General features: G+C 38.7%; 1 protein-coding gene across 4 annotated transcripts in view; it reads left to right on the top strand.

The window, feature by feature from the left end:
• LOC109848526 overlaps positions 3,646 to 24,608 on the top strand; it is a 37,575-nt gene continuing 16,612 nt past the window's right edge. For all 4 annotated transcript variants that reach the window (XM_020418066.1, XM_020418063.1, XM_020418064.1 and 1 more), the window contains exons 1-3: positions 3,646 to 3,994; positions 7,727 to 8,055; positions 21,002 to 21,154. In XM_020418066.1, coding sequence (XP_020273655.1) covers positions 3,694 to 3,994; positions 7,727 to 8,055; positions 21,002 to 21,154 — 783 coding nt within the window. In that variant the 5' untranslated portion in view covers positions 3,646 to 3,693. The remainder of the gene's footprint in view (positions 3,995 to 7,726; positions 8,056 to 21,001; positions 21,155 to 24,608) is intronic.

Raw genomic sequence — 24,608 nt, forward strand, 5'->3', positions numbered from 1 at the left:
ACTATTATCAAACTTTTAAAAGGTTAATAAGATGAAGTGTAACAAGTAGTCCTCCGTGAGACTAAGATGTGAAAAGGCATAAGACATAAGCCTAATGAATTTTTATTAATTTTAAATTTTCTAGAATTTTAAATATTATGTGAAGACAAATTAGGAATAAATTTCAGATATTCTATTAAATAACATAATAAAATAATAAAATAATTGTGTGACCAAAAGTTTTGAGAAAAATGAGGAAGTGCATAATTAATACGAGGTTATATATAATTAGTGAATGATTAATTATAACCTAATGACATATTTGAGAATTATCAAACATAAAAGGACAAAAATAGAAATCAAAAGTTTTGACAAGACAATCCTCTTTTATATGTATATGTAGTATAGATTAATTTTAAGTTTATGCTATATTGTTTCTTGTTGTGATATTTGAATTGTGTTTTCTTAATTTTTTAGCTTTAAATTATTATTGTCGATCGAGCTTCATGTATTGTCAAATTTGCATAACTTATCAGCTTTTAAATTAATTTTCTTAACTATTTAGCTTTCATTTTGAGTTTTCTTACCTTGCTGGGATAGTGCATTTGTTTTAAGCTAAATCATTTGTATAGCTAAATTTACAACGGATAACTTTTTTTAAAATCAACAAAATGGAAGCAATGATCTTAATTTATATCAATCTTGACTTTATTTGCTCATTCGTGACCACCCCACCTCCCCTCTACACACACGCACAAAAAAAAAACAAAAAAAACATAATATTTTATATCAAAAAGGATTAGCGGCGCAGCTTGTTGCCCGCTTGTCATCATCACTTGTGTAATATTTTTTTTTTTGCAAAATAAATAAATAATAGTAATTTTAAAAATATAGAATAAAAAAAACAAAAAAACAAAAAAACAAAACACTACTGACGAACCATTCTAGACTCCTCCCTACTTAGAGGAAGAGAAAATTTTATTTTTGATAAATAGGCCGGCCTTTGCCTCAGGAGTGTTTCTGTAAAAATAAACGAGAGGAGTACTAAGTTTGAGAGAATAATGCTACGAGGGTCTGTTTGTAATTCATTAAACTTATAGGTGAAGCCACATGCGTTTTTCTTCACAGAAAACTTGCACAATTATTGCTCTCTTACTCAGAAGTATTTCTATAAGGGTTTTTCTATAGAGTGCTCATGGGCACTCTATAGAAGATGAGAGAGATAGAGAGAGATGATTGAGGAGGGGACCCACCTGATTTGTATTGGGATCCCCTCCCTAATCATCTCTTTCTATCTCTCTCTTCTCTTATAGAGTGCCCATGAGCACTCTATAGAAAAACCCAAATAAAACTAGAGAGGAGCATCGTTAGGAGTAAAAAAGGGTTAATTTCGCTTTATCCCCTGAACTTTGGGAGTTGTCGCATATAGTCCTCCTACGCTTTGTTTGTCTTACATATTTTTTTTTTCAAACTTTGAGGTATCTCACAATCCCCCACCCCCTTTTGAAGTGCCTCCCAATTCCCCATCCAACCCGCAAACCAAAAATAAATAAATAAATAAATAAACTTTTCTTGCTGGGCCTTCCTACATGTATTTCGAAATTAACTAAATTTTTTTTGAGAACTTTTTTTAAAATTTTTTGTCATTGTTCATGTACAGGCAATATACCACACCCCTCGCCCCCTTAATTTTTCATCCCCCCTCTCAATGCAACTTTATTTATTTGCAAATTATACATAGGCGAGTACAATGAGAAAAGTTCAAAGGGATCTTGTGAGACACCACAAAATTTAAGGGGTTATATGAAGTAAACAAATTAGTTTAGGAGGACTAAGGACCACTCTCATATTACTAGAGCTTATAATATTAAATTGCTTATAAAAGCAGCTTATAGAAGCAAATTATATAAGCTATTGAAAATAGCCGTTTGATAATCAAATATAAAAAACTACTTAAAAAACAGTTAAGTGTTGTTTAGCAGAAATATGATTAATGATTATTGTTAAAAAATAAAAGATATTTATGACATATAAACTGAAAAAAGCAAACGCTGCTTTTAAAAACATGTTCAAATTGCTTCGAGAAGTACCCCTTTAAGGTAGAAGCAATTTTAATAGCATGCAAATTTTTTTCACCAAATACCCTTATTGTCTGCTTATTGAAAAGAACAAGCCGAAGCACCCTAAAAATAAAATAATACCAAACTAGCCCTAACCCCCCAAAGTTTGGGTGTGGGTGGGGGTGATGTGAAAATTATCCCAAACAAAAGAACGCTCGAGGATAATTTTCCGTGTTGTGCCAAGAAATTAGGGTCCGTTTGTTTTGATTTTTTTGAAGAGGAAAGCCTGCCAAAACTGTTAGTTTTGACAGGCTTTCTTACAAAAATGCCTTTTTTAGAGACGTTTTTGCAAGAAAGCCTGTCAAAACTGACAGTTTTCGTCAGTTTTGACAGCTTTCACACCACTTTCTTCTTCAAAAAATCAAAACAAACGGGCCCTTAATCATTCAAGCGGAGCCCCAATCCTTAACAAAGTTAAGAAAAAGTAGACCCAATTCCATTAGGATGCAAGTTTCCTAAATGATACGTCTCCATAATCAATTGTAGGAATCCCAATCCTAACGCAGCACCGAGTCGGAGCCAGAGCCCAGACTACGACTCTAGAGTCCATATTCCTAATCCCACGTGAAACACGAGACCGCATGTCTCCCCCAATTAAATGGCTCGGAATCTGGGGTCCGAACCCCACAAGGATTCCGTCTCGAGTCCAATCTCCAGTCAGAACTACGGGCAAACTTGGCTCCCTTCAAATACAAACTAACCAACAAAAGGACCGACACCCGGACAAACTTCAAACATGACCCCACAAAACAGCACCGCCAACGATCTCCCATGCACCTGCTGCAAGAGGAAGTTCAGTACGCATCAGGCCCTCGGCGCGCACCAAAAGGCGCACGAGATCAAGCAGATCATTCTGCAAAAGAAGCAACCTTGGAGCAGAGCTCGGCGCAGCCACGTCGGCCTGTGCACGTCGTGCATGGGCGGATCGGCGTTTGGCCGCCAGGTGACCTCCGCAATTGAGCAGGCGTATCTCATGAGGCTCCGGCAGTTGGCTGTGCTGCGACGTAAGAACCACTCCGAGGAGCCCGGTAACGACGATGCGGCAGTAGCCGGAGTCGGATGGTTCAGTGTCATCATCATCATCATCGGAGCCGAAGGAACGCGGTTTCCTACCATTGTTTTGTTGAACTATTTTTCGTTTTTTCACGAAGTACTATATATTTCTTAGTGGTTTTGGTTTTACTCTAAAAATGCATACACCGATTGTATTAGTAGGACCACTGGCTTTTATGGATTAATAAAGCTGAATTACTTCTTTGTACTTTAGTCAAAATTCTTTTTTTTTTTTGCCAGTGAAACGGTTAATTTACTGCTTTCTGTACCTGATATTTGGACGAATTGCTCGTGAACTAGATAGAAATGACGAAAATTTGAAGTTACGAAGACAATCAATTTCGGTCAATTATAGTTGGGCCGTTGCATCAGCCGATAAAGCCCACCGGTTTCACTGGGGTCGCTCGCACGTGCGTATCACGTGCTGAAGGCCAGCGCTTACATGGAGTTCGGGCATCTCAATCTTCATCTTCATCCTTAAGAATAAAAAAAAAAGAAAAAGAAAAAAAATTCCGATTTAAGACAATACGATAAAAAAAAAATGACTTCCGCAGTCTCTCCAAATCCCCTCTCATTTTTCCCGCCAAAAAGACTCAAACCCTTGAACAAGCCCATCTTCGCCTCTTCGACGCAGGGATCATCGCCGACGGACGATGAGCCCGGGCCCACATCGGACCTAACGAAGCTGGCCCTAGCCAAGGCCGAGGCTTACAAGAAAGCCAAGAGCTCTGCTCCGGTTCCGGTCACCGACGGTGACGATAAGGGAAATGACGATCCTGTTAAGTTCGCCATGGAGAGAGCTAAAGAGTATAAGAAGAGCAAAGGGCAAATTAAAAATTCTGGTAATTTCTGTGTTTTTTTAAAATTTGGTGAATGTTTATCATTTATTTTATGCGATTTTCTTATGTTCACTGTCCCCTTTAGTTTGAGCCACTCATTATACAGTAATTACACAATAGGAGTATAAAACTATAAATATTGAAAATCACACTTAAATATAACCTCAGAAGGTAGGTAAGATAAAAAAAAGCTTTAATCTTTATGAACTATCCATACAAAAGCTTTAATCTTGATCCTCAGATGAGTTTCTCTTTCCAGTCTTCCAGCTAATTAAACAAACATAAACTTCTGCATTTATATATGCTGATTTTGCTAATTGGGTACCTTCTGCTACTTCTATATATTTCCAAACAATATCCCTTTGAAACAACATGCAACAGTTCCCAGTGAGCTATGTATATTTTACAGTAGGGGTATAATTCACCACACCTTTAGCGGATTCTACACCTACTGTTACATAGCTCACTGGAACTGTAGCATGTTGTTGCGCAAAGATATTGTTTGGAAATATATAGAGGTAGAAGAGGATACCCACTTAGCAAAATCTGCATATATAAATGCAGAAGTTTAGGGTGTGTTTGGATTTCAACGGGGTTAATGGAAGTTAAGAGAAACTAGGTGAGAGAATGAAAGGGAAGGGAATGGAGTTCCCTTCCCCTTGTTTACACCCCAATTTGGGGGTAACAAATTTTATACTATTAGGGGGGTGAACAAAGGGGAACTAGAGTGAATAACTTCACCTCCTAAATGTTCCCAAACAAGGTGAATGGTTCCCCTAACTTCCCTTCACCCTTATTCCCCTCAATCCAAACAAGCCCTTAGGTTTCCGTGAGATAAAAGATGAGAATTAGTTGTGAACTCACTTGATTCTTTACTTCCTAGAATAATATACCAATAGCAATTAGTTTGTGGACCCCTTTAAAACAATTTGAGATCAGGGGCCACAACTGTGGACCCCCCTCCCCCGTTGGAAATTCGTGCTAAATACATGCAAATACGCAACGGAAGACTGTATGTATAATAATACTAAGCATGTAGAGAGCATGAAAAACAAGATAGGACCATCCTAATTAAATCTAACATGATCCCTATATTAAAGAGAACATACAAGAGTTAGAAAGTCATACTTTCGAAGCGTGATTCGATGGAAGATCGAATAATTCCTAGCTCTTGCTCCCTGTAATAGTAAATCTCTTCGTAGTGGATCTCCAAGTCTTCAAATGAGCTTGATAAAATCGGAGTCTTCTTGAGACACAAGACAAGATATCCACCCCGGGTACTTTAAAATCCTACTACTTCCTTTTACTCAAAGATTGTTAAAGTTTAGTAAGAGGTAGATCTCTCGTCTTTTCTTTTATGGAAAGCAACTATGAATAAACCATTTATTTTATTTTTACATTAACCATGAAAGAAGAAAGAGAGCTCATATTTATAGAGGAAGAATATGTCATGACATGAATGACTCTGAATATATCATGACATGAATGACTCATTCTATGAGTCACACCATGAGTCATCAAAACAATGATTCTCTCATGAGTCATGCAATGACTCATCTCACAATGATTCTCTCATGAGTCATGCAATGACTCATCTCATGAGTCATGCAATGAATCATGAAGAATCAAAATTATGTGCTAAAACCATGTTTCCAAACCATACCACCTTAATGACTCATCTCATGACCCATTAATCAAGGTATAATGAAGTACATATTTCATAAATAAAAATACCACATCAATACGATATTTCATAAATATGATATTTTGTAACTTTACAATCATTGACCAATAAGTCATCATATGACCAAAAAAGTCAACTAGTTGACTAAAAGTTAACTTTATGGAAAAAATACTGGAATTCATTTCCTAAGCACATAGCATTCCGATTTTACCGATATACATAACTGTTTATGTGTATCCGGTAAAATCATATATGCGTATTAATCATACGCATCACTCTATAAATAGTGTTTCATAGGATTTAAGTACGCGTTTGGTGTGACTCTAGGGACTAACTTAAGAACTCGGTAATGGATGATATCCACAAGTACAACAGAGGTGCTAGCTACACATGAAAACTATCCGGATATAAGTTATGATAAATATCTGTAAGATGCTAACATAATTTTATCAGGACCACTCAGTGATAATACCGTATAGTCCGGTCTCTTCATCAAACCATGTCAAACTATTGAGACTAGGGTATGGAAAACTGTCAAACCCTAATTGCTCAATTAGTGTTTGTTGATATTAAACTCATAACCTATAAGATCAAACTGACACCCAGTTTATCTTATTTACCTCGGCTAAGGATTTTCAGGTTATAGTTATATCAAACAATCTTATGACATCAACCCCCTATACTAGGAGAGAAGAATCTCATCTTGGTATCTTAATATCTACTTATGCCTCGGGATGTACCCAACAAGAACCCAATTCGATGAGAACTGTGGTTAGGTAAAAGTCTAAGTATACCTATACTGACATGTAAGATATTGCACTCATGCCTCAGGTCATGAGACTACTTTGTACTATATCACTTGAGAACTTCTGTTTGACAGTTAAGTATAATTACCAACTAGATGTTCTCGGTGAGTCGTTCAGTCAACTCATTCACTAATGAGTCACCTGTATACTGTATCTTGATGTCTTACATCAATGATCTAAGAGATGGATCATCATCCTTCCGAAGGAGAAATAGAGTATATACTAGTCTTCCCAAAGTGATGATGTCCCATTTCAACACTTCATCGACTAGGAACATTTTAGAATATACGTTAGCGACTAATCAGATCTCTTCATTACGATCATATTCGAAATGTCTGATAGTCTAGTATCATTCTAAGGACTTTATCTGTATTAAAATACCAGATAAATCTGATCAAAATAGCATACTATCATTTTGAACAAGGATGTTATATTCATATAGGTCCTGTTATAATATACAATTATTGTCTGCAGGGCACCTATATCTAACACCCCCAGGCCGTATGCGCAGACTCGTCCCTGCATATAGTTAAACCCACTTCTTACGTCCAAATTTTTTTTATTTGGTGTGTTTGAGGAAGGTTATAGATGAGGATGATCAACTAATAAGGGGAATTCATATTTATGGAATCTTTTATGTACTAATAAGAGTGTCAATATTGTGTTCATTAATGTCCAGATGGGTTACTTCCAAAATTTTGACGCTGTAGAGGACTATGTTTTATGTGTACATGCAAATACGTGCATTTACTCAACAACGCAACCAATCAGCCAGTTTAATGTAATTTATTTGGAATTTTAATTGACATGGTATTAAGTCAAGATCCTTCGTGCCAAGTGTTGATACTTGATAGTGTAACTGAAAGGTGGTAGTATATTGATATAATATAATGGTTTCATATGTCGTCGGGAGGTCTGAATAGCCTGAAGCATTCAAAAAGTTTCCACGTGTCTTTAGTGTCGGCCACATCAAACAGCTAAAATATGAAAACCCTGGTCTCTGGTTAGTTTTGTAGTTTAGCAATGAATTTGCTGTGTTTGCATGGTGTATCTTAAGTCTGAGTTGAACAATTCATCTTTCTAGTTTCCAGTTTAACTTTCTTCTCACCAGTGTAGCTAATAATTTAGAAATCTTCTATTAATTAGAAAACCCAAAACATAAAATTTCATTTAACCTTTTCTCCACTTATTCATTCACCACAATCGGAAACACAAATTCATGTTCATTTTAAATCCTATGTCCAGAGGATATGAAGGTAACAAAGGAGAGCTTACTAACCAACAAGGTTAAAAAGAAAGGAGAGCCAAACCTTTCGAGCATTGATTTTGTGGGGTTTGAGTTCTCTGAGAAGAAGAGATATAGAGGGTTGCCCCCAGGATTGGCTCCCCCTACCGAACCTCTTTTGGATGGACAACTTCCTGAGGTAGAGCTTATTGTGGGGGATGCCAGCAAGTTGGAGGTTACAACACCAGAACAGAAGAATTCAGAGTTGGATTCTGATAACATAGATGAATACAAGCCAAAGGTCTCTACATGGGGAGTCTTTCCAAGGCCAAGCAACATTTCTAAGACGGTAATGCATATCTATCTTTGCTAGTGAATCTTTAATCTTATTGATTTATTGCTAGCTTTTTTCCCTTTTAGTTGATTTGGAATTAATGATCATGTTTCTAAAAGTATTGGTTAAGACTCCTTGTGCAAGGATTTCATGCTGGTTTTGACCATATGTTAATGTCTACAAATGAAACAAATCTAGTTATGTTTTTCCTTTTAAATTCTCTTAAGCAAATTTATGTTTATTTACTGACCTGTACAGCATTTCCTAAATCTTCAGTCCTGGTTATGGATTAAGGGCAAAAGAGGCACGCACTTAATCCGAGCATGTTTCTGTATCAGGAAATAGTAGCCACCTAATTGTGTCTGAGAATGAATATTTATACCAGTGCTTTAACTCTACATAACAAGTCTAGCACTCTCTTGTTATATGTAATGAATGTTAATGCTAGTGCTTTACCTCCATGTGTCTGAGAATGAATAGTTATGCTAGTGCTTTTGATGGGGACATCCGGACACATACACGGGATTTTCGCCGAGTTTATCAGCGAAGGAGACGTCATGTTGCAGCACTATGGTTTTGATTTCAATTGTAATAAATTAGTTTGAAATTTAAATTTTTGAATTTCAAATTTTCGAATTTTGAATTTGGTAGCTAATTAGTTAATTGGTTGTATTTTGGTTAAGAGAGAGATTTGAGGGATTTAGAGGATTTTCCAAATCTGTAATTTTGCTTTATTTAAACTCTCCTGTAATCAGTTTGGAAAATCATTGAAGATGAATGAAATTGATTTGCTTAATCATGGTGTGAAACCCTAAGCTAATTGAAATTTTTTTGTCAGCCGTCATTCTCTTCCTCACAAAAAAAAATAAAAAATAAAATCCAAAATCGCTACTGTTCATCTTCTCCTCCAAGCAAACAACCCCAAACCCACAACGACCTCCAGAAGGCCGACGGCCTTCCCCTCCGACGCCAATCCTCGAGCTCCTCGTCCAGTCCCGCCCAGTCAGCACCGCCGCCTGGACCGCCGCTCACTCCGATCCGAGCGCCGTCCATCCCGACTCAAGCGCCGTCCTCATTCGTCGAGCGTCGATTCGTTCCTGCTCCCCCTTTTCCGCTTGTCCTCAGATCCAGATCCTATTGAAGACTATTTGGCTTGAGTGATTTAAAGCAGAGTCCCTATTCACTCAACCAACCCATTTGATTTGAGTCAAGTGTGGACCAGACCCACTTGACCCAATCCGGAGTTGTTGAAGCTAGTTGAGTCAGATTCAACCATTTGATCCCTGATTTTACAATTGATGGTGTATGGCAGATCCTGATGCAGATGACGGAATCGTGCTAGATCCAGAGACCGGCATCGCAGATTTACAGCTTTCCCCGTGGTTTGATTATCAGTCATTCGAGAGCGTGCCCGAGTACGTTGAGCGTGTGACTCATCAGATCGTTGACAGCGTAGAGAGTAGTTTGGGAATCAGTTCGTGGCATCGGCGTTTCCATCCAGATACACCACTCCATCCGAATTACGCCGCCCTCGGTGGAGAGCTTCCACCCCTCATATTTGGCGTCGTTGAACCACCTCCAGAGGATCCTCCCGTCGAACCAGTTCAACCCGACGAAGGTTCAACTTTCTTTCGCCCAATTATTTTCGGAACTGCTATTGCTTGCATGTTGTTATCAATATTACTATCGATCGTATTTGTGCTGTAATCAGTTTGACTAAGTGAGCGAGCGAATCTGTTGCTAAGTATTTTTACTTATCCAAATATTACACTTTGAACTGTATTGAGAGAACGAATCATTACATTTATTTTCTGGATCATTTACAAAGATTTGAACTTAGTACATTGCAACTTTTGCTTAAAACCCATCAAAAGCTACACTTTATTCTTGAGCTTCCTGCCTAGATCGATCGCTGATTTGGCGAAGCATTGCTGTTGTTAATCTTCATACCTACATCACATTGTTTCGCATCATTTTTGGTATCAGAGCACCTGGTTCTAGGTTAGGAAATTTGTGAGTCTTTATTATTAAAAAAAATATTAGTCATCTCGTTTAATTTTTGTGCACCCACTCATTTCATTGCATTTAGTGCATGCCCACTCGTACCGGTCTATCCTATCGCTTAGGAGAGTCAAGTGGGTCTACTAGTGAGTCCAGTATGTCAGGCAGCAGCGATCCCGAACTCTATAAGAAACTCGATGAGCTAGCAGGACAATTAGGTGCCGTAGTCCAGGGTTTAGCAAATCTCCGAAACGAAACCAACGAAAAGTTTGCTAGGCTCGAAGAAGCTCGTGTGGCAACCCCGCCACCGCAAGGTCAAGGTTATGAACACTTCGCCCCGCCGCTGCAAGGTCAAGGCTATGTGGCAACCCCGCCACCGCAAGGTCAAGGTTATGAACACTTCGCCCCGCCGCTGCAAGGTCAAGGCTATAGCAACATCGTTCAACGACCCCCACATCAACCAGTACCTGATCCGGATGCGCAATACCTGAGGAGTATTAAGATCAACGCCCCAACCTTTGACGGCAAGCTCGACCCACAAGCTTTCTTGGACTGGCTGAAGAGCATGTATCGTTATTTTGATTGGTACGTCCTGACGGAACCCCGAAAGGTCAAATTCGCCGCTATGAAACTTACCGGACCTGCTTGCCAATATTGGACCAACCTCGAAACGTTGAGGCACATTAGAGGTGAGTTACCGATTACAACTTGGCGAGAAATGACCAACGAACTTAAACAGAAATACCTTCCGCCATCCTTTTATCATCGGTTGTTAGATAAGTGGCATCGCCTCACTCAAGGAACCAAATCTGCGAAAGACTACGTCGCACAATTTGACGAACTGTTCACTCGATGCAACACTATTGAACAAGAGGCGCCAATGAAAGTCTTGTCGAAGTTTAGAGCTGGATTGAGAAATGATCTGCAAACCGAACTCTTTGCTCGGGGAGTAGACACCCTTGAAAAAGCCTACGCGTTAGTTCGGGATCTAGATGAATCAAAATCCCATCAATCTTATAGGAGTCAGGATTTTAGAAATCATTCTTCCCAACCTTCCCGTGCCACTACTTCTAGTCATCCTCCGAGTCGATCTAACCCCAGTTCTTCCCAGTCTAAAGTCGATTCCAAAGGCAAGGAACCGGAGAGAGATTTCTCTAAGATTGGCGCTCATGTCAAGTGCTACAAATGCCAAGGGTATGGGCATGTTTCTGCGAACTGTCCGACCCGTCACAAGGTGACTATCATCGATGGTCAACACGAATATGAACCTGAACCTGATAATGATGAGTTTGTCCATCAAATTGACGATGATACCGATGATTTCGATGATGATGCTGATGATACTATCTTGAGTTGCCTTAGACAAATTGAAACTCCTACTGTATCAGTTGTCAGATGCGCCATCTCTTAACCCAAGGCTGTTGATGATTGGAGACGTACTTCTATTTTCCATACGTTCACAAAGATTGGTGATAAAAATTATAAAGTGATCGTGGACAGTGGAAGTTGCATTAACGCGGTCTCCTCAGCTGTGATCGCTAAGCTTGGTCTCAAGGTTGTACCCCATCCTAATCCATACAAGGTATCATGGATTAACGACACCGCCCTCAATGTCCAAGAGAGATGCCTAGTCCCTCTTCAATTTGCCATTTATAAGGACAAGGTTTGGTGCGATGTTCTGAGTCAGGTTATTCTTGGAAGGCCTTGGTTATTCGATAACGATGTGCATATTTTCGGGCGATCCAACATGCTATTGTTTGAGCATGACGGAAAAAAGGTCAAGATCCTTCCCGTTCAGCCGAAAGGAAGTGACAAGAAGCCCGATCCAAACAAGTCTTCCCAAGGCGTTAACCTGATTGGAGCTAAAGAGATTGATCGCGAACTGGCCAACGGAACTCCTATTTTTGCCCTCGCTGCTAGAGAAGCTCCGAAGGATATTTCTAACGTGGTTCCCCCAGAAGTCGCTACTGTGTTGGACGAATTTTCTGACGTCTTCCCTGAAGACCTCCCGGACCAATTACCCCCGATGCGTGATATCCAACACGCAATTGATTTAGTCCCGGGAGCATCCCTTCCCAATTTGCCTCACTATCGGATGAATCCCAATAAGCATGCAGAGTTGAAGAGGCAAGTTGATGAGCTATTGAAGAAGGGCTTTGTGAAAGAAAGCATGAGCCCTTGTGTGGTTCCCGCATTACTGACGCCAAAGAAAGACGGAACATGGCGTATGTGTGTGGATAGCCGTGCGATTAACAAGATCACGGTGAAATACCGTTTCCCCATTCCACGGTTGGATGATATGCTTGACCTTATGTCTGGAGCCACTATCTTTTCCAGGATTGATTTAAAGAGTGGTTACCATCTGATTCGCATCCGTCCCGGTGATGAATGGAAGACCGCTTTTAAGACCAAAGATGGATTGTACGAATGGATGGTCATGCCCTTTGGGTTGACTAATGCTCCGAGCACCTTTATGAGAGTGATGACTCAAGTACTCCGCCCCTTCACTGGAAAATTTTTGGTTGTGTACTTTGACGATATCCTTATTTACAGTAACTCTCGTGAGCAGCACGTGGACCATCTGCGTCAAGTCTGTGCCGTGTTGAGAAAAGAGCAACTTTATGCTAATCCTAAGAAATGTACTTTTCTTACACAGCAAGTTATTTTTCTAGGATTCGTGGTCTCGTCTGAAGGAGTATCCGCTGACCCTGAAAAAGTCAGAGCTATTAAAGAATGGCCCGAACCCAAGAGCATTAGAGACGTTCGAAGTTTTCACGGACTCGCTACTTTTTATCGTCGGTTTATCAAAGGCTTCAATACCATCATGGCCCCTATTACCGATTGCTTGAAGAAAGGTGAGTTTGAGTGGTCAAAGGCTGCTACCAAGGCATTTGAAGAGATCAAGCAAAGGATGTTGCAGGCTCCTGTTATGCGCCTGCCCGATTTTTCTAAAGTATTCGAAATTGCGTGCGATGCCTCTGGTATTGGTATAGGTGGAGTCCTATCTCAAGAAGGACATCCCGTTGCTTATTTTAGTGAGAAGTTGAATGATACTAGGCAACGTTATTCCACCTATGATAAAGAGTTCTATGCGGTGATACAATCTCTTCGACACTGGCGTCACTATCTGCTCCCACAAGAATTCGTCATATATTCTGACCACGAAGCTCTTCGATATATTCACTCCCAAAAGAAGTTGAACGCTAGACATGGTCGATGGGTTGAGTTCCTCCAGGATTATACCTACACGATCAAACATAAAGCGGGAGTAGAAAATAAAGCCGCCGACGCACTCAGTCGTCGCATGCACCTCCTCTCCACTTTGAGTGCGGAAGTTATCGGTTTTGAGAAAGTCAAAGACCAATATGAATCGTGCCCTGATTTTGGCGAAATTTATACTTTGCTAAATGATGGAGTGATCCGTGAAATTGATGGCTTTCTCCTGAAGGATGGATATCTCTTCCATTTTCACAAGTTGTGTATTCCTGACACCTCCCTAAGAGAATTCTTAATTTGGGAATTACACGCTGGAAGCCTTGCAGGACATTTTGGAAATAACAAGACTGTCGAGGCAGTGGAAAGTCGCTTCTATTGGCCAAGCATGAAACGAGACGTTGTTAGACTGGTGAGTAGATGTCACATCTGCCAATTGGCAAAACAACGTAAACAGAACACTGGTTTGTACACTCCTCTCCCTGTGCCAAATTGTCCATGGCAAGATGTTAGTATGGATTTCGTGGTAGGACTCCCGAAAACGATTAGAAAACACGATTCTATCTTTGTTGTTGTGGACCGCTTCTCCAAAATGGCCCACTTCATACCATGTTTCAAAACTTCCGACGCTTCTCATGTGGCCAAGCTATACTTCAACGAAGTTGTTAAACTGCACGGGCTTCCGAAAACAATCGTGTCAGATAGGGATGTTAAATTTACAAGTTATTTCTGGAAAACCCTTTGGCACAAAATGGGAACTAAACTTCAATTCTCTACGGCCTTTCATCCCCAGACTGACGGTCAAACTGAGGTGGTCAATCGGAGCTTAGGTAACCTATTGAGGTCGCTAGTTGGTGAGAATCTTAGGGGTTGGGATCAACATCTGCCTACTGCTGAATTTGCTTATAATAACTCTGTTAATAGGTCTACAGGTGTCAGTCCAGCTGAAGTCGTGTATGGTTACAAACATAGACAGCCTATAGATCTTGTCCCCGTGTCTGCATATCATAGAGTATCTGAGTCAGCATCCGCATTTGCATCTCGCATTCATGACTTGCATAAAGACATCAGTAAGAAGATCAATGACAGCAATGCTAACTATAAAATGCGAGCAGATCTAAGAAGGAAGTTTAAAGAATTTAATGTTGGTGACTATGTGATGGTTCGGATACGTCCGGAACGGTTTCCTCCGGGAGCTGTTAAAAAGTTGCATGCGCGAAGTGCAGGACCTTTTAAAATTCTCAAGAAAATTAATGATAATGCTTATGTTCTCGACCTTCCTGAAGGTTTTAATATTGGTTCGACTTTTAATATTAAGGATTTAGTAGAGTACAAAGGCTCACATTTTAACCCTGACAATCCACTGGTTGATGAGCCTACCCCTGAGCCTATTTCTGAGAGCTCCCATTTACCTCCACTTCCCCAGATATCACCCACGTATACAGCACACGACATTGATACTATTATTGATGATAACATTGTTTCTACTAGCAATGGTGGTATCCGCAGGTATTTGGTACGTTGGAAAGGACGACCCGAGTCAGATGACACTTGGCTCGATAGGGATGACTTACAGAGGCTGGATCCAGATTTTCTTGAGCAGTATGACAGTCGTTCTGATTTACACTCGACAGGGTCGAGTTCTCTCCCACTCGGGGAGAATGATGGGGACATCCGGACACATACACGGGATTTTCGCCGAGTTTATCAGCGAAGGAGACGTCATGTTGCAGCACTATAGTTTTGATTTCAATTGTAATAAATTAGTTTGAAATTTAAATTTTTGAATTTCAAATTTTCGAATTTTGAATTTGGTAGCTAATTAGTTAATTGGTTGTATTTTGGTTAAGAGAGAGATTTGAGGGATTTAGAGGATTTTCCAAATCTGTAATTTTGCTTTATTTAAACTCTCCTGTAATCAGTTTGGAAAATCATTGAAGATGAATGAAATTGATTTGCTTAATCATGGTGTGAAACCCTAAGCTAATTGAAATTTTTTTGTCAGCCGTCATTCTCTTCCTCACAAAAAAAAATAAAAAATAAAATCCAAAATCGCTACTGTTCATCTTCTCCTCCAAGCAAACAACCCCAAACCCACAACGACCTCCAGAAGGCGACAGCCTCCCCTCCGACGCAGCCACCACCGCCACTTCATCATCCGAACCGCACCCCACCAGTAGCCGCCCCATCAGCAACGCCGCCAAAATTAATCCACTAATTCTCTCTCCACCGCCCAACACATTCCCGAGTTCCCCTACCTCCGGCAACCACCCAGCACCGCCCCACCGTCCGCGGATCGCTCCGTGGTCGTCTCCCGCGTTCCCTCCACTCTGATCTCCGGCCGTTCCTTCCCTGCGACCGCTCCCAGTCTGACCGCCTCCTCTTCAAAATCCCCTGCAACCGCACCTGAGCCCTCGGACGCCGACGTCCCGACTCGAACACCGCCGCACGACTCGAGCGCCGTCTTCGTTCGTCGAGATTGTCGCTGCCCTCCTTGTGCTCATGTTGGTCTCAGATCCAGATCCCGTTAAAAGATTGTTTGGGTCTGAGTGATTTAAAACAGAACCCCTATTCACTCAATCAACCCCTTTGATTTGAGTCTAGTGTGGACCAGACCCACTTGACCCAATCTGAAGTTGTTGAAGCTAGTTGAGTCAGATTCAACCCACTTGATTCCTGATTCTGCAATTGATGGTGTATGGCTGATCCTGATGCTGATGACGGAATCGTGCTAGATCCAGAGACCGGCATCGTAGATTTACAGCTTTCCCCGTGGTTTGATTATCAGTCATTCGAGAGCGTGCCTGAGTACGTGGAGCGTGTGACCCATCAGATCGTTGACAGCGTAGAGAGTAGCTTGGGAATCAGTTCGTGGCATCGGCGTTTCCATCCAGATACACCGCTCCATCCTAATTACGCCGCCCTCGGTGGAGAGCTTCCACCCCTCATATTTGGCGTCGTTGAACCACCTCCAGAGGATCCTCCCGTCGAACCAGTTCAACCCGACGAAGGTTCAACTTTCTTTCGCCCAATTATTTTCGGAACTGCTATTGCTTGCATGTTGCTATCAATATTGTTATCAATCGTATCTGTGCTGTATTCAGCTTGATTAAGTGAGCGAGCGAATCTGTTGCTAAGTACTTTTACTTATCTAAGTATTACATTTTGAACTGTATTGAGAGGACGAATCATTACATTTATTTTCTGGATAATTTATAAAAGATTTGAACTTAGTACATTGCAACTTTGCTTAAAAACCATCAAAAGCTACACTTTATTCTTGAGCTTCCTGCCTAGATCGATCGCTGATTTGGCGAAGCATTGCTGTTGTTAATCTTCATACCTGCATCACATTGTTTCGCATCAGCTTTAACTCTAGTGTAGCGAGTCTAGCACTCTCTCATTAACTATAGCATGGATTTTCCCTATTTACATTCACATGTACATAATGAGTCACAAAGGTGTGTTATTAGTTAGCAGTTTCGCAGAAAACTACTCTTGAAACCCCACTCATTATCTTGTTATCTGAAATTCTGAATGACTTTTTTTTTTTTGCTTCAGGACTTACAAGGTTTAATGTCAGATTTTCACAGAAAGTTTTTTTAGAGTTAACAGAATTCAGGATATTTCTCCCTAATAAAGTTGACATGTCGACACGTGTTTGACAACAAGCACGTGCCCATCCATGTTATATAATACTTACAAATGTGTCCTGATTGATTTACATGCCTTTATTAGTTTATGACCTAGCATTCTTTCTATTAAAAAATAAATAGATAATAATAAAGCTCAGTTACAGGTTAAGATATCATGCTTTTGTGTGTGTGTGCATATGCACATGACTTCAAATATATTGGTTTCTCATTTCACTGCTACCCAAGGTTCTTATCAAATAACTTATTCTATCTTTAAAAAAAATGCATGCTGGGTTCTGAGTATGAAACACATATGCTTGTTGCTTTTATTGATTGCTCTCTAGATCAATAAATTATTACTTTCTGGAGGACAGAAGCATGCAACACACTAGTTTCATTGCTTAACATTGTGATGGACCATTACTTTTCTCTTCTAACAAACCCACACCATCCTTCCAAGCAGGTTTAGTGGCTTTTGCATTCTCCAAGTCCAAACTAGGAAACCAGATACTTAAACATTCCCCTACAATCGTGGCCTCTCCTTCAACAGTATTGAAGGAAATGATTATCGACTGTGATATAAACAGCCAATTTCTTCTTCTTAGTGCCTTCCACTTGTTAAAGATATAATTTGTAATTCTCTGCACTCTCAGCACTTGGCCGTATGCCACTACTGTCTTGTTGAAATTAATTCTGAGGGAGATTGTTGAAATTAATTTTTAGGGAGACCAGAGACTTTATCTAGAACTCTGTTGATCTCTTGTATTTATACTAAGAGCAAATAAACACATGTTACATATTATTAGGAATATGCTAAACATATTCTTAGCATATTCCTTTATTCTCTCAATCACATCCCTAATATCTCTCAACCATTTATTTCTACTATATTATTCCTAATATAATTGTAACATCATAAATCTCCATAATATATTCATTAACACTCCCCCTTAAGTTGGAGCACATATGATATACATGTCCAGCTTGTTACAAACAAGATGTAGTCACTCAAATTTGTGTCACGACTCAATAGAGGCTGAAATCTTCTATGTGATCTATCTCATCATAATTGCCTTCATCTTCTAGTCTTCTACTTGAATGTCTTCCAACACGAACAACTTCAACCAAAATCGCCATATGTGATACCTCGATCTTCTTCACAGATCGGCCAAACGAAACGATCCTCTTTAGGGAACTACAAATAAACGATCCTCACTAGGGACCCACCCACCAAACAAACGATCCTCTCTAGGGATCCATCAAACAAATAATCATTCTCAAGGATCCACCAAATAAATAAATGATCCTCCTCGGGATCTTACAAATGATCCTTATTTAGGGATCCGCCAATCAAATGATCCTTTCAAGGATCTAATAAACAAATGATCCTCCTTGGGATCTAACAAATGATCATTCTTTACAGATCCGCCAAGCAAATGATCCTTTTCAGAGATCAACTAAACAAATGATCCTCTTTAGGGATCAACCAAATAAACGATCCTCTTCATGGATCAACTAAACAAACGATCCTCTTTACGGATCAACAAAACAATCTCTATCCGTGGTCAAGGCTTCTAAAATATAAGTAGTGGTGGCGGTGGTGTCCACAAGTTGAGTAGGCGGTGAACGAAAGGAAATCAAGGCGTCATAGGTGGTGAGTGGGAACATATACATCAAGGATGGCTACTGCTAGTCGCAATCCTGATCATCAACAAGGCCATTGAAAGCACGACGAACAAGAATCTGTGGCACTGTTCACGGTGAACAGTTGCCGCAAACTGTTCGTGGTAACCAATCACAGGAAAGAAAGGAGATTGTAAGGCAGAGGGAGGAGTTTGATGGTGAGAGATTTGAGGGCTAGGGTTTGTGAGGATCTACGGTTTTGTGGAGGATAGAGTTTGCGTGACTTTGATACAATATTACAATTAATTCTGAGGAAGACTCTATCTAGAGCTCTAATCTCTTATATTTATACTAAGAACAAATAAACACATGTTACAAATTACTAAGAATATGCTAAATATATTCTTAACATATTCCTTTATTCTCTCAATCACATCTCTAATATCTTTCAACCACATATTCCTAATATAATTGTAACGTCATGGATCTCCATTATATATTCATTAATATGTCTTTGACACGTTTTGTATGAGTAAAAATGTCTTCTTAGATCTAACAAATTCATCCACTGGAACTTTGTTACAGTTCAAGCGCCTTGGGGGACTAGCCTTAAAAAAAAATCTATTGTCTGAGTTTACCTTTTCTGATCAAGTGATTATTTGACAAAGGAACCAGGAGATAGTAAAAATGGACAGGGATTCTCTAGAACTAATGGAACTAAAATAATGAGAATTGATGTGCTGTATGTCAATTGTGAACGTTGACTGTAATTTCTTTTCTATTTTTCCTTTAAAACAAGTTTCATTTTGGTAACTAGAACTGTGAACCGTGGCTTGTCTACATTGCTAAATTTAAACACTAAAGTGGATTAAGCAAGTGTTACTTCATATTTGAAACAGCTTTCTTCTTTTTGTGTCTTCCAATTGGCAGATACTAATGTAGGATTTAAATTTTGCTTTCTCTTGCAATCGTAAAAATTTAAAAATTTTCAGCAAATATTGCAGCAAGGAAAGATGAAAGTAATTTGCAGCTCTTATTTGAGAAACATAGTTTACATAGAAGTAGTTGAGTCCTGTAAGGCTTTATATCCTAGGCCTGTTTCCAACGCCCCACTCTCTCCCTCACTCTTTCAGCAGGTCAGTTCAGAATCTCATTTTAGTTATGAACCAAAAGTGGGCATGGGGATGCATTATGGTATTTCATCATCAAACAATCCAAAATTTATTCTCAATCAGTTCTCTCATTCTGTTGTAATTTATGAGTATGATCGTTATCATTGTCTTAACTCTCAACCTTCCCACTTACTGTATCATTTTCCCTCTCTCGTTGGGCATGTTAGGTCAGAGCGTCAGTTTCTGGAGAACCAAAAGTTGGTATTTGGATAGACTTAACGTATGGTAGTTAATCGAAGTATAACAAATTTTCTTCTAAATCTATTTTCTCCTTCTGTTGTAATTTATGAAGATGACTTCTATCATTGTCTCAAATTTAACTTCCTACCTTATTGACTGCACTATCACTTTGCACACCAATGACGTTCCTTTGTCCTTTTCGCAATCTTTTTTTTTCTTTGTAATATCGTCTTCCTTGTAGATTTCCTTTCATCATGCATCCTGTGCAGTGTAATGTTCCCCGCTGAGATATTGTACCTGTTTGCTGATGCTTAGAAAAATATATGCTGAAAAAGAAAGAAAAAAGTGAAGAAGTTAGGTATTTAATTTTCTTTTTGTGTTGGAAGAATCTGAACTTGAAACTTTACCTAAATCAACATGATTTCCTTTCTACAAATCATGTTTGGTATTTGTATTCTGTTACTTTTGTAATGCCATTGATCATTATCATTGTTTTCCTTTAACCATACATCTAGGAAAAGAGGTTTTCCCAGACCAGGCTAGTTTGGCTGCGAGGCAAACAAACCTTTTGTCTTTGTTATTCTCCTTTTAGCCGTTTTTGTAAAAATTTTCACTAGCCATGGTTTTGCATTTAGTTATCTTTATTCCATCGATCCAGAATATCCCATTCCCTATTAAGGAAATTCATTATTACCTCATATTGGATATGTAAAATTACATATGCAGGTATTGATGCAACTAAAAAGAAGCAAGGTCACAGAGGGGGGGGAAATCATGTTAAATCGATATGCACACTAATGAAAACTTCTAAGTGGATCCAAGTCACCCCTCTCGTAACTTCTGCATCTTTTCCTTGATCATTATCTTTGTCTCTTTTTCTTTCCTTTTTTTAGTTATCTAATTAGTACTATATTATTGTTATTATTGTTTCTGTCTTGTTGTCTGATGATGTCATTTATTGTTGTTCATTTGTCGTTCCTATATTAATATGTTTTCCTTGAGATTTTGATCTTTCATCTGTGACAAAACATCTTCCATGATATCTTTTGCTTTATCATTCACCTTGATAAGATTTTGTTGTACATAATTTTCTTCATAACTACAATATGTTTAATTATGTCATTTTTCACTTTCTAGTTTGGTGGTGGACGAACCATTCAACCTGGTGAAGTACTTGAAACAGTTGAAGATAAAACAGCTAAACAAAAGCGTACTAGAGAATTAATTGCAGCATACAAAAGAAAGATGGGCCTGAGCATCGATGCCAAAACAAAAGCTGAATGTGAGAAGGTACCAGGACAAAAACAACTCTTTTTGTTTTCGTGTCGTTAGTTTAATATTTGATGCAATATATTACTCTTTTAGGGGTAATGATCTAAATTACTAAAATCTTCTCTTATCGTTTTTCCTTTTTTTGGATGTACTTTCTTTTTTCTATTTCATGTTCTACCTTGGATTGTGTGTGTGTGTGTGTGTGTCAGTTCTTTTATATTTACTCAATTCCAGATGCATAACAAGCTCAAGGTCAACAAACTCTTGTTTATCAATAAGCCCAGTACCTTTGAATAGGGAGATATTTTATAAAGCATGCAAGAAGTGTATTAGTATGTGCTGATATTGGACAGAAATACTTGTGGTGAATGGTCTACTACGTAATGGTTTTGTTTCTGATTAGAAGATTATCATTTGAAACTGTTGCACAACCCGAACATTGACTTCTTAGCGTCAAATTATCCTTTTAAAAATCTCCTTACCAATTATACCAGAACCAATGTGACAGAAGGAACCTATGGACGCTTTCAATTATGAGGTACAGAAATTTTCTAGAAAATCTCAAAAACACTTAATTGATTCATACATATATAGGGATAGATAGTTTACCTTTTTCAATCCAAACCTTGAAGGTAACCTTGAAAAAATTATGACTAGTAATGGGGAGCTGACAAAATCGCAGTATACACCAAGATCTATGTTGCCTAGGTACGGGTACGGGTGCGGGTGCGGGTACGGGACACGGCAAATTTGTAAAAAGTAGGGTACGAGGACACGGCTATATATATATATATAAAATAATTCACTTTAGATCAATATTCCAAAAGTTAAAACTATATTCCTTGCATGAATTGTAAACTACTCATTTTTTTACTAGACATCTAAACAACTCATTAACTATATAGTTTTGAACTTGGGTATGGACTGAAACGAACCCGACCCGTATCCCATTAGTTTCAAAAGACAGATGTGAAGTGTAAGCTCTACGTCCAGGAAGTCTTTGACAAGTGTTTTAAATTAACACATATATCGTATAATTGAGTACATGTTGTAATAAATACATGCATATATTCAAGAAGTGTCCATGAAGTTTGGGTACGGGAAAGTGTCGGGTACGTGTCCGGTACGGGTACGGCTTCAATAATGAAGTACCCGGGTAACATAGACCAAGATGAACAAACAAAGGATAATATGAAAATAGGAACAGGAAGAAACAGCTACAAAAGAGACGAGAGTTGAGGCAGAGAGATGCTATCATCACACAGAAGGAACATGGAAACACCCATCAAATCCAGTAAATAAGGTCTTATTGGGGCTCAAAAACATGGTTCAATTTCACCTCTTGCTCTTAAATTGATGCATATTATCCTAGACAAACAATACATATTGATCTAGAAAGGAGTAGATTTTTGTTAACCATGTAGGAAAATAGTGTCATTTTTTATGCATTTGTTGCTTTGCAGTCAATTCTAATCCAAAATTAACCCCATAAAAGTCTGATCCCTGATGTTAGCACAAATATAAATGGAATTTTAATAATTGCTCAATTCCATGCTGAACTCTTGATTTAGCTTCTCATTAATAAGAGGAGCTTCGTCAGCAAATTCTTCATGAATCATCATTCAAAATCTAAGTTGCATGGGTATAGGTACTGGTATGGGTACGGATACGGGACATAACAATTTTGTAAAAGGTTAGGTATGGGAACACAACTATATATATGTATGTTATGCATATTTGTATGTTTCAAAATTAATAAATTATATAAGATCAATATTCTTCTTTCATTTACATAAGATAAGAAATAGATGTAAAGTGTAGAATATACGTCCCAAGAAATGTTGTTTTAAATTAAAACATGCATTATATAATTGAGCATACACCTGAATAAATGTATGTATATATTCAAGAAGTGTCCAATAAGTTTTGGTACGGGTATATGTTGAGGACCAGTATGACTTCCGATTAGAAGTACCCAAGTCACATAGTAAATTGTTTTGATTCAAGTTGGAGCAAGAAAACACACGCTCATAGTTTTTCTTGAAATCATGGGGAAAATCATGAGCATGGAACAACTAAAGGTATTATCGTGATGTTTCTTGAAGTTAGGGGGCAATCTGAAATTCCTTTTATTGTTCTAAGAAAAAAGAAAAATAGTTGTTTTGGGCATAATTCTCTCTCAAGATGCAAAAGGCTACAAGTGTCGAAAGAATTTTGTAGTTGAATAGAAAATTCACTTCAAATGCAAATTCATTTCTCAAATGGCGCATGTAATGATATCATCAAGGCGTTGTATTTCATGTAAGCCTTGAAACAAAAGATCATCATGCCAAAGGTTAAAATAAAAGAAAGATGTCCCAACTTGTTTCCATCCCCTTTTTCATTCAAACTTGCGAATACTGAAGTTTAAAATGCTATTAGGTTTACAATTCGAAAGTCAACAATACTCCTTAGGTGCATGAGTATAAATTACAGAATGCAGTACTTTCTGGGTGTGAGTATAAATTGCAACACACAATACTCCGTGGATGCACAAGTGAAAATTGCAACCTGCAAGGCTGCAACACTTCTACGGTGCATGACTACAAGCTACAAACACAGCCTTCTTAGGTACATAAAATCAAACTCTATGCTTATCATCACAAAATTTCCGTACTCTGGACTCAATGTCAAACAAACTTAAACTGAGAACGAAAATGAGAGATGAAATCCTGTGCTCATTGATCTCATGAGCCTAAATTGTGTTAGTGCCACATCAAAGGTCAAATCAAAAGGCATTCCTTGCATGAGTATAGACTGCAAACCTATATGTACTCTTAAGGGTACATGAGTATAAAGTGTAAACCCACACAAAAGAGAACTAGTAGAAGACGTGGATCTCTCAGAAAATTACGGGTAAAAGATGAGCTACTAATGTACCTGATGAAAACACGAACGGCCCAGGGGTAAAATTGCCAAAAATCTCGATTGCAGCATACCTCCATGGGAAAAAATAGAAACCCCTTGCTATGAAAATCCCAATAAACCTAGACAAAACCACATAAGGGAACTGGCTACGGAGAAAATCCTAAAAAAGTGAGGGCATTTGGTAAGAAATTTTGAAAACCATCGTCAAATGACAAGGCCTCTCGTGGTATCATTGTACCGGTATTTTAGTGCAGCAGACTACTATTGACTTAAAAACCATAATCTCGCAAAACCCACAAAACCCACAAAAGCCTATGAAGATTTCGCTGCTAGTGTAGAAAAATACTTCAGTAAAGCGACAACAGAGGGCGCAAATAAATTTTTTAAATTAAAATCCTTCATCGTCAAATGATAAGGCTGCTCATGTTATCATTAGAACGGTACTTCAATGCATCATACTACTGATGACTTCAAAGACAATCTTCCTAAGCTCTATGATAAGTTCGTTGCTTGTATTTTTAAAAAAAGATATTTCAGCGTGGCGATAGCTGAGAGTTCAAATAAA

Source organism: Asparagus officinalis, chromosome 7, assembly GCF_001876935.1.
Source record: "Asparagus officinalis chromosome 7, Aspof.V1, whole genome shotgun sequence".
Classification (NCBI taxonomy): Eukaryota; Viridiplantae; Streptophyta; class Magnoliopsida; order Asparagales; family Asparagaceae; genus Asparagus; species Asparagus officinalis.